This window comes from Xenopus laevis, chromosome 2S, assembly GCF_017654675.1.
Source record: "Xenopus laevis strain J_2021 chromosome 2S, Xenopus_laevis_v10.1, whole genome shotgun sequence".
NCBI classification, from domain to species: domain Eukaryota; kingdom Metazoa; phylum Chordata; class Amphibia; order Anura; family Pipidae; genus Xenopus; species Xenopus laevis.
The window spans coordinates 11,721,385-11,732,593 of record NC_054374.1 but is presented as its reverse complement, the minus strand read 5'-3'; the positions used below and the strand labels follow the sequence as shown (position 1 = coordinate 11,732,593).

The following is an 11,209-nucleotide window of genomic DNA, read 5'->3' as shown; positions in this document are numbered from 1 at the left end:
CAGAATCCTCTGGCGTGACGGAAAGCTTGGAGCCGGCGTTGATTGGTTTGGGCTGCGGAGAAAGATGGCTACTGAACTAGGTACGGTGGAGGTGCCCGAGCTGGACGTGCTGTTGGGGCAGGACCCGTACCTCAAGCCGTATGAGAAAGACTTCCACAGAAGGTAAGGGCGATATTACAGGTGCGTAGGTTTTGTGTGAAGTAACTGTCTGTGACGCCGTCACTCCGCCCCTTTACTGTTCTACGTTCCTTACCGGGCGCGACTCATTCATTCAGTTGCGAACAAGTGGTAACAAGGAGAGAAAGTCCAGCCTGGTGTTTCCTTTGTTATAAACTTTGTATTCTTATTGGTAAATCTGGCATCGCAAGGGTCACGCCCCCTGGCATCGCAAGGGTCACGCCCCCTGGCATCGCAAGGGCCCCGCCCCCTGGCATCGCAAGGGCCCCGCCCCCTGGCATCGCAAGGGCCCCGCCTCCCCTGGCATCGCAAGGGCCCCGCCTCCCCTGGCATCGCAAGGGCCCCGCCTCCCCTGGCATCGCAAGGGCCCCGCCTCCCCTGGCATCGCAAGGGCCCCGCCTCCCCTGGCATCGCAAGGGCCCCGCCTCCCCTGGCATCGCAAGGGCCCCGCCTCCCCTGGCATCGCAAGGGCCCCGCCTCCCCTGGCATCGCAAGGGCCCGCCTCCCCTGGCATCGCAAGGGCCCCGCCTCCCCTGGCATCGCAAGGGCCCCGCCTCCCCTGGCATCGCAAGGGCCCCGCCTCCCCTGGCATCGCAAGGGCCCCGCCTCCCCTGGCATCGCAAGGGCCCCGCCTCCCCTGGCATCGCAAGGGCCCCGCCTCCCCTGGCATCGCAAGGCAGGGCCCCGCCTCCCCTGGCATCGCAAGGGCCCCGCCTCCCCTGGCATCGCAAGGGCCCCGCCTCCCCTGGCATCGCAAGGGTCCCGCCTCCCCTGGCATCGCAAGGGTCCCGCCTCCCCTGGCATCGCAAGGGCCTTTATCTTCTGGCATCGCAAGGGCCCTTATCTTCTGGCATCGCAAGGGCCCTTATCTTCTGGCATCGCAAGGGCCCTTATCCCCTGGCATCGCAAGGGCCCTTATCCCCTGGCATCGCAAGGGCCCTTATCCCCTGGCATCGCAAGGGCCCTTATCCCCTGGCATCGCAAGGGCCCCGCCCCCTGCCGTCCCCTCTGGCATAGCAAGGGCCCGCCTCCCCTGGCATCGCAAGGGCTATGCTTGAAGAGTATAGGAGACAGGACATATTCTGGTTTGTAACAATTGGGAGCTTGTATAGTATATTGTACACACACAGCAGGAATGTCCAGCCAGTTCTTCACTGTACCACTCCTGCGGAAAGTTTAACAGCAGCTAGTGGTGCTGCACTTTGGACACCCCTGGATTATATGATCCCATCGGCCATATGGCGCCCCGGTGTCCCCTCTACATTGCCGGGGGTACTAGTGTCCGAGGCTGTTGAACCCTTATTTGGGAATGGTTGCTATAGCCCTATGGACTCGACCACAAGACGGTACAACTTTGCAGTGGGGGGTGTAAAACCGGCATCATCTATTTTAGACACGAGCACGGGAGCACTTTGCCAGTTGAATGGTCACACAAACACAGCTGCCTGGTGCTCCATTTCATCTGACCTTTCTACTTCTTTCCATCTGAAACTTGCATTCTTTGTAAGACTGTAAGGGCTGAACTCCATGGAACGATTAGGAGCGATTCGTTGCAAGACGACAAGTCGGAGGCGCTGAATATAATGTAAGGGACAGAAACATCGCAGGTACAAACACGGCTGTCGGATGAAGACGCAGCTTCCTACATTTCTATCTGACAGTTGCGTTGTGTCGGATACACGTAGTTTGTACCTGTGATGTTTCCCATTATATTCGGCTCCTCCGACTTGTCGTCTGCGTTTTGTCGCCTCACTGAATCGTTCGTAATCGTTCTGAGGAGTTAGGGTAGGACTACATGGACGTTTTCACCGCGATCCGACGCACTGCAACAAAACGCATGCGACAAATCGGAAATAAGGTATTGGATAGAAATGTTGGAAGAAGCCACAGCGTTGATCCGACGCAACTTCATCCGACAATGCATTCACTTACCTTATTTCCGTTGCATGCGATTTGTCGCAGTGTGTCGGATCGCGACGGAAACGTCCATGTAGTCCTACCCTTAACCCTAAAACTACACAGTAGATTTTGTGGGTCAGATTTTATCTGATAACGCCATGCAACGCCATGTAAATCTGATTTCCAACCCCAATAATAACTAGAACAGGGATACCCAACCTTTTTTACCCGTGAGTCACTTTAAAATATAAAAAGAGTTGGGGAGCAACACAAGCGTGAAAACAGGACCTGGGGGTACCAAATAAGGGCTCTGGTTTGCCATTTGTTAGCCCCTATGTGGACTGGCAGTGGCCCCCTTTTTTTGAAAGCTGGAAAGACTCAGAAGTAACATGCAAATAATTGAACTATAGAAAATAATGAAGACCAATTGAAAAGTTGCTTAGAATTGGCCATTCTATAACATACTAAAAGTTATAAGAACGGGTTCAGGAAGGGAAATAGGAACTACTTGCCTAACGATTCTTAAAGGCCTAGTATCGGCAACATTTTTAAAAAAAAAAAAAAAAAAAAATTCATTAGTATGCTACGAAAAAAAAAAACACCGACACATATTAAACTTTAAAGTCGCTAAGTCTTTATTAAGAAATAACTTACCGAAATTCTGCTTGCGTCCCTCTTCAGAAAAGGCGATCCATCGTGCAGCGCTCCATTTCTCCTCCCTGCCTTCCTTATAGGAGATAGCCAGGGAGGAGAAATCGAGCGTCGCACGATGGATTGTCGCTGTTTCTGAAGAGGAGCGCAAGAGGAGTTTCAGTAAGTTATTTCTTAATAATGACTTGCCGATTTTAAAATTTAATATGTGTTTGGTGTCTCTTTTTTTTTTTTTTTTTTTTTTTATAGAAATTTTTTGCTGTTACTGGTCTGTTAACATGCATTTGGTGCAGGTTCACTGTGATCCACTGGAGGGGCATAACAACAGAGGAAGCAGGGGGGGGGGGGGTAAGAGGTATAGGGCCCTAATTCATATACAATTTCAATAGATATTGGTAAAACAGGTCAACCTCTAGATATTTCAGGGGGCCTGAAAATGAATTTGCTGTGAGGCCCAGTAGTATCTAGTTACTCCTCTGATACTGTGTGGTTAATTGATATTGCTCTGCCATGTGGGTATCTACTCACAGCAGTGAAGTCCAGCACTCAACACCCCTGTAAAAAAACCCTGTTTCAGTATGCCCGCACCCAAAAATGCAGATCCATAGGGCACGATAAACACTTGCGTTGCCTTGTGGTGAACATCCAATCACATGCAGCTTGATTCGATTCAGATGCCAGTTCAGCAAGATCAATGGGCCTCTAAGGTTTGGGAACAAGATATTTTCCATAAACTTATTTTTCAGCTGCTCAAACTGATCAGTTAATGTCCAACTTGGCTCCAATAGTTCTGGCCCTTCAGCAATTGCAGGGTCTGTTTCCTCTATAGTTATAACCCTGCTTATAAATAAAGTCGTTTTACATTGTTGCACAACCATCAAGTCTAGCTGTCCTTTTCTATAGCGTACAATGAGGGTGAACAAGACGTATGGTACTATGTGCTTCAGTTCATGGACTGGCACCAATAACTTGTACAGGTATGGGATCCCTTATCCGGAAAGCCGTTATCCAGAAAGCTCAGAATTACGGAAAGGCCATCTCCCATGAACTCCATGTTATCCAAATAATCTAACGTTTTTAAAATGATTTCCTTTTTCTCTGTAATAATAAAACAGTCGCTTGTACTTGATCCCAACGAAGATATAATTAATCCTTATTGGAAGCAAAGCCAGCCTATTGGGTTTATTTCATGTTTAAAGGAGAACTAACCCCCCAATAAGAAAAAAACCTACCTACTACCCAAGGTTGTCCCCCCCCCACATAGTTTGTTACCCCTAAAAGTGCCCCTTAGAGTTTGATCATGTATCAGTAAGCGCAGTGGAGCTCATGGATGCCACCTTCTGGATCTTCGTCTTCTTCTTTAAGTGAACGCCGTATTGGTGTATGCGCAGTTAGAGCAGTCTTTTAGTAACTGCACATGCTCCTGAAGTGCTGGAAATTTGCTGAAGGGAAGGAAAAAGACCGGAGATCCTGAAGATAGAGCACAGTTTTCTTTGTTTTTTTGGCTATAAATCTTTAAATCTACAGTAAGTGCAACTAGATATTACTTTCTAGTCTTAAAAACAGTTCTGCTCTTGTATAACTTAGGGGCAGATTTATCAAGGGTTGAAGTGAAAATTTGAATTTTGAATTTTAAAATAAAAAAAATAAAAAAATTTAAAGTGAAATTCAACTAGGGAATAGTTAAAATTTGAATCGAGTTTTTAAAAAATAAAATGTGAATTACTGGCCCTAAGAATTCAAATTTGACTATTTGCCACCTTTAACTCTACTAATTCATATTTTAGCTTACGGGGGACATCCTGGGATCCATTTTGAGTTGTTTGCAGCCTTCCTGAAAATCGTTTTTTCTTTTTTTATTAAGAGAAAAAAACTTGAATAGAAAAAATTAGATAAATTTATAGAAAAAATTGTGTACAGTTATGGGATCCATTGGGATATCTGGTATATAGAAAGCTCTGAATTGCATAACAGCAATCTCTCATACATTATATTTTAATCAATTAAATACCCATTTTAAAAATGATTTCCTTTTTTTCTATAATAATAAAACAGTACCTTTTTATTTGATCCCAACTAAGATATAATAAATGCTTCTTGGAAGCCTGCTGGGTTTTTAAATGATTTTTCAGTAGACAAAATATGGAGATCAAAGTGCAGAAAGACCTCTTGATTTGAGTTTGTAGGTTGATCCCATTCACCCGAGTTTGAAAAATTAGAATTTTTTCATAAATTTGCAGTTGGTCGAATTTTGAGTTTGTGAAAGTTTAAAAAAACTCCCATGAACTGTAAGGGTCAAATTCACTAAAGCGCAAAGTGGCTAGCGTAAATTCGCTAGCGAACTGGACCTACTCTAGCGCTACTTCGCACCCTTACGCCGGGCGAAGTTGCGCTATGGCGAAGGAACGTAACTACACTAATTCACTAAGTTGCGGATTTTCATGAACGTTAACTCTTGCGCCAGACTTGCCTTCGCCACCTCAGACCAGGCGAAGTGCAATGGAGTAGATAGGGCTTGCTTCAAAAAAAGTTGAAATTTTTTCTAAGTCCCAAAAAACGCTGGCGTCTTTTCCTTTTTTAAGGGTAATAGGCGGAAAAAAGATTGTACATTTTTTGGGGGTACCCTCCTTCCCCCCTACATTTCCTAACATATGGCACCTAAACTATACAGTGGGCACATGTGTAGGGCAAAATAACAACTCTATTTTATTTTATGAAGCTTTCCCAGGCTTGTGTAATGTAATGTATTTGCTGCTACATATACACCCATTGTACTTTAACTTGGCACCATATGCAAATTAGGCATCGTTAGCGTAACTTTGCTTTGCTTGGCGAATTAACGCTACTTCGCTACCGTTCGCCTCCCTGAGCGCAACTTTGCATTTTAGTGAATTTGCGTAGCGCTGGCGAAACTACGCCTGCCGAAGTGCGGCGGAGTGTGGCGAAGCTACCGCCGGCGCTACTTCGGATCTTAGTGAATTTGCCCCTAAATTCGACCCTTGATAAATCTGCCCCTTAGTGTAGCTATTTATGGTTTTTATTTTATATAGCTCTATACTCCTCTCATTAGCCGGCATTTGATGCCACCCGCGAAAAAGAGTTCAAGGTCGGCCCGACCCGCGGTCATCGGGCCGGCCCGCACGTCCATATTTGCATTTACATAGTGGTGTCACTGTTTCAGCAGGTTCAGGGGCCGCAATATCCCTTCTGTGAAGTCGGACTGGAGACCTGAGTTAAATAGTGTTCTGTTTAGCAGAACTCGAAGCTTTCTCCTCCTATTTTTATTACTCTATATATGGTTTGCCATTATAGTTATCTGATCAGTCTTTGCTGCTAGCATGATGAATTAGTGTTTGCCTTCAGTGTAGTCTCCAAAAGAATCACCAACCCTGTTGCAAATTGGGTCTGAATATTGTTTGTTATACTTGGTTAACATTTTAAAAGGATGTCAGAAATGATGTGCAGAATTCCGTTGCAAAACTGTTTCTAAAAATAATATAAGGAGCACATTCATGCATCAATTTTACAGTAATTATTCAGTACATGAAATGAATGGACAATTTATGTATCTTATGTTGCCCCAAAAAGAAATCCTTTTCCTGCTGATACATCTCACTCTTAATTAGTCCTTGGTTATGCAGCACAGAATTGGGGTATTTGTTTTGGATAATATCTCTGGCTAAACCCGAAGTCTTATCTGTTACTATTGGTACATTTGTACATTGCTACAGTTATTGTTTTCTTCCCAGATACTGTTGTAAAATGTATCAACGAATGTATGAAATGTAACTGAAAGTGTTCTGTTTTACAGTGCTTATAGGGGAGGAAGAAACGTTTAAAATACCTATTTAGAAAAAATTGTGTACAGGTATGGGATCCATCAGGATATCCGCTATATAGAAAGCTCTGAATTACGGGACGGCTATCTCCCATAGATTATATTTTAATCAAATAATTATAAATTTTAAAAATGATTGCCTTTGTCTCTAATAATAAAACGGTACCTTTTACGTGATCACAACTAAGATATAATTAATGCTTTTTGGAAGTGAAACAGTCCTAATAGGTTTTTTAAATGATTTTTCAGTAGACAATTTATGGAGATCAAAGTACAGAAAGACCTCTTATTCGGGAAAACCCCAGGTCCTGAGCTTTCTGGATAATAGATCTCACTTCTGTGCTACCTTTTTATGAAGGTGAACTGCCCGGCCGAACAAAATCTGAATCTTAATTTGCATATGCAAATTAGGGGGAGGGAAATTGTGACTTTTTTGTCAAAAAACAAAGAAGTAATAAATGTTTCTCCTTCCTGATCTTTCACTTGTTTAGAAAAGCAAATTTATTGTCAAACATATTGTCGACAATAGATGTGTGTGTGTGTGTGTGTGTATATATATATATATATATATATATATATATATGTGTGTGTGTGTCTATCACACACACTATACACTTTAAGTACTGTAAACTGTAGTATCAATTGACTGAACTTGTGTTGTCCTTCAATGTAAAGTAATAACCGCAAAGAGCTCAATCTAAGTATTGTGATTACAGGATATATATAATATATATATTTTTACAACTAAATCTAACAATTTGACCTTTTAACTTTTTGTGTGGCAACACATTTTGTTGCAGAGCTCAAGCATTTATCAGTTTGTTGGGTCACGCCGTGCCTTAAATCTAGAAGTATCTCTGCTCTAACTTTGTAATGTTATGTTTGCTGTGAGGCGCTCAATAAGAATTGCCATTTGACAAAGGTCATAATCTTGGCTATAACAGGTTCGTCTCCTTGTGAGAATGTTGGCTGACAAAATGAGTTTGTAATGTCTCCACTATTATTGTCTTCTTTCATATTTCCCAGGCCTAATAATTACTATTGACCCCTGTCAAGAGCAACAACTTAACATATTCCATTTATAAATGACCTTGCAAGCAGCAGTAAGTTTCTTGCTTAAAATTAGATACAAAACCGCATGAATGGCATTTGACACTTAGACCCATTGATTTGCTAGGGAGTTCAACTAGCCACAGTGTTTAAAGGCCATTAGCCCTTTAAAAGGCTACACAGGAACCTGTGACATTATGAAATGTTTAATAAGTTAAGGGTAAGGTCAGTGATGTTGCAATGCTACTGGTTTAATATCAAATTCTATTAACTTGTTTTCATTCCTGCAAGTAAAATATTTGGTGTTCAATGTTTGAAGAACTGTCAAATTAGCAGAGATCAGGGGAAGATATGACCGGAAATGCAACTAAACACCCCTCTCACTTTAAGGCATAGATGTGTTTAGAAAAAAGAAAAGTAGAGGAATACAATTGTGCGTCTGCCATTTAAGACACCATATACTTATAAACCCAAGAATTGGCTACAACAACATCAGAAGTATCTTGAGACCCAATGGGCAAGGAATAGGAAAGTGTAAAGTAGTTGGAGGAAAACCGTGGCCGATGAGTTGGAGATAAGGTTTGTGATGTAAAGTTGGCATAGAGATAGCCTTGTAGGTAAAGTTGTTAAAGGGGTGGTTCACCTTTAAGTTAACTTTTAGTATGTTATAGAATGGCTAATTCTGAGCAACTTTTCAACTGGTTTTCATTATTTATTTTTTATACTTTTTGAACTATTTGCCTTTTTCTTCTGACTCTTTCCAGCTTTCAAATGGGCGTCCCTGACCCCCTTCTCAAAAGCAAATGCTATGTAAGGCCACAAATGTATTTTTATTGCTAATTTTTATTACTCATCTTTCTATTCGGACCCTCTCCTATTCATATTCCAGTCTCTTATTCAAATCAGTGCATGGTTGCTAGGGTAATTTGGACCCTAGCAACCAGATGGCTGATATTGCAAACTGGAGAGCTGCTGAATAAAAAGCGAAATAACTCCAAAACCTTAATTAATAAAAAAATGAAAACCAATTGCAAATTGTCTCAGAATATCTCTCTCTGCATCATGCTAAAAGTTCTCAAAGGTGAACAACCCCTTTAAGTCTGTGAGGGCAGATTTACTAACATTCAGATCTCTTTCCCCCCCACACACAAAAATTGTATTCTAATACAAAACTGCACCAGGTAAAAGCCGTTGAATCCCATAGAAGTCGATGGAGCTGCGCTGAAAGAGGTTTTTTATATTTTTAGTGCATCATCCTTCTTTTTTTTTTTTTTTGGTACTTTTTCTATTCTGATCTTTTAATAACTATCAAGGCATTTGTTAGAGAAATAGTTTACTTTCACCACTAAATTTCGACCTTTAAAGGAGAATTCAACCCTTTAAAGGGATCCTGTCATCGGAAAACATGTTTTTTTCAATATGCATCAGTTAATAGTGCTGCTCCAGCAGAATTGTCCACTGAAATCCATTTCTCAAAAGAGCAAACAGATTTTTTTATATTCAATTTTGAAATCTGACATGGGGCTATACATTGTGTCAATTTCCCAGCTGCCCCTGGTCATGTGACTTGTGCCTGCACTTTAGGAGAGAAATGCTTTCTGGCAGGCTGCTGTTTTTCCTTCTCAATATAACTGAAGGGTCTCAGTGGGACATGGATTTTTACTATTGAGTGTTGTTCTTAGATCTACCAGGCAGCTGTTATCTTGTGTTAGGGAGCTGCTATCTGGTTACCTTCCCATTGTTCTTTTCTTTGGCTGCTGGGGGGGTGGAAGGGAGGGGGGGTGATATCACTCCAACTTGCAGTACAGCAGTAAAGAGTGATTGAAGTTTATCAGAGCACAAGTCACATGACTTGGGGCAGCTGGGAAACTGACACTATGTCTAGCCCTATGTCAGATTTCAAAATTGAATATAAAAAAATCTGTTTGCTCTTTTGAGAAATGGATTTCAGTGCAGAATTCTGCTGGATCAGCACTATTAACTGATTCATTTTGAAAAACTTTTTTTTCCCCCCATGACAGTATCCCTTTAATAAAAAAAAAACTCATAAACAAGGAAGTAAAAAATGTTTTCTCCTTCCCACCCCTAATTTAATGGTTCTGTATTTGGCCATATCTTTTGCGAAGGATTCGGGGGTTCGGCCGAATCCAAAACTGTGGATTCGGTGCATTCCTAGTTATAATACACCATATTTATCACATGTCATAATTCTTGGGCACAGATTACCAAAACCACTGTTGAGTTTAAACATCCCGTGTCCGTAGTGACCGAAAACCCCTCAAATTTTACATGGCCTATAATTAAATGCCCTCGTAGTATTTCTGGTTGATTGTATTAGGAGCGGTACTTTCGTCTCTGTTATAAGTCATCCATGTATACTTTATAATTACAATTTATGTTAATTTGTTTTTTTTTTTTTCTTGTAGCATAAAGGGACAACCTGTAATTTGTACTGAATACGTATAAAACGCTTCCGTCTTGAGGATTACGGTTCGAAAATAACATGATGCACTGTGCAATATTTTATTCTTCCTTACTCTCTCGTTAATCAGTGTGGATCTTTATCAGCGTTTTTTCCAGTCGCGTTTCTGTCCATGTCTCTGCTACGTGCTCTTCTGATTACCTTGGAAAAGGGCAATGCTGTAACTGTTCAACTGACCTTTCAGTTTATTTTCTCCTGTGTAATATGAAACATGAGCTAACAGCCCTCGTCTGATTCTCGCCTTAATATTCCCACTTTTTCCTCTCAAATTAAGATCTGGATTAGTGTAAAATGTCTAGAAGGTCTATATATAATTTCTTTGCTTGAGAGAATGCAATTCTAGATGTATGTATGTTTGATTGTTGCCTTGTGCGTTGTTTTCTTTAAAGTGGACCTGTCACCCAGACACACACATCTGTATAATACAAGTCCTTTTCAAATTAAATATGAAATCCAATTACTATTTTTTATTAAAGCATTTATAGCTGTTATAAAACTCAGCTGTCAATCAAATATTGTCACAAATAACACATAAAAACCACAAATGTGTTCAAACTTTCATACCCTGCCACATTTTGTAAAATGAACATGGTAATTAGGGGGCGTGGCTACAAAACAGGTGTGGTCAGTGCTCCGCATGGCAAATCTTTTTGTCCCTCTTTCTATTTCCAAAATGTTGGGAGGTATGGGATAATGTGTTTAAATAATTAAACACAATAATACTCCTTGTGTTCAGGCATATTTATAGCAAAAAATCTGCCACCTGGTACTAGTGCCACCTAATGTTGGTCTAAGTGCCCTCACCAGCATATTTTGTTTACAAGGTAAGAGTTATGAGTGCTATGACCTTTTATAAAATGTTGTGGTACTGTAACTCATTGGGGGGAATTCACAAAAACATCGTAGAAAGTGTCGTAGTAACAGCCGACAAATTCACAGAGCATTTACCTGCCAATTTTCCCCACATATATGGCACTTTTGAAATCGTATCGTTAAACGCGGGCATGTTTTTTTCGGCGACGATTTTCCCCACGTTTTTATGAATTGCTCGTAAACTCATTTGTTTTGCCGACAAATGTTCCGACACATTAGGCTCTCCGAAATGAAAAAGA

General features: G+C 41.6%; 1 protein-coding gene across 1 annotated transcript in view; it reads left to right on the top strand.

Annotated features, from left to right (window-relative positions):
- Positions 1-24: 24 nt before the first annotated feature.
- Positions 25-11,209, top strand: part of gbe1.S (glucan (1,4-alpha-), branching enzyme 1 S homeolog) — a 53,605-nt gene continuing 42,420 nt past the window's right edge. The window contains 1 exon segment of the mRNA NM_001094899.1: positions 25-162. Within this exon segment, the coding sequence (NP_001088368.1) occupies positions 65-162 (98 nt within the window). The 5' untranslated portion in view covers positions 25-64.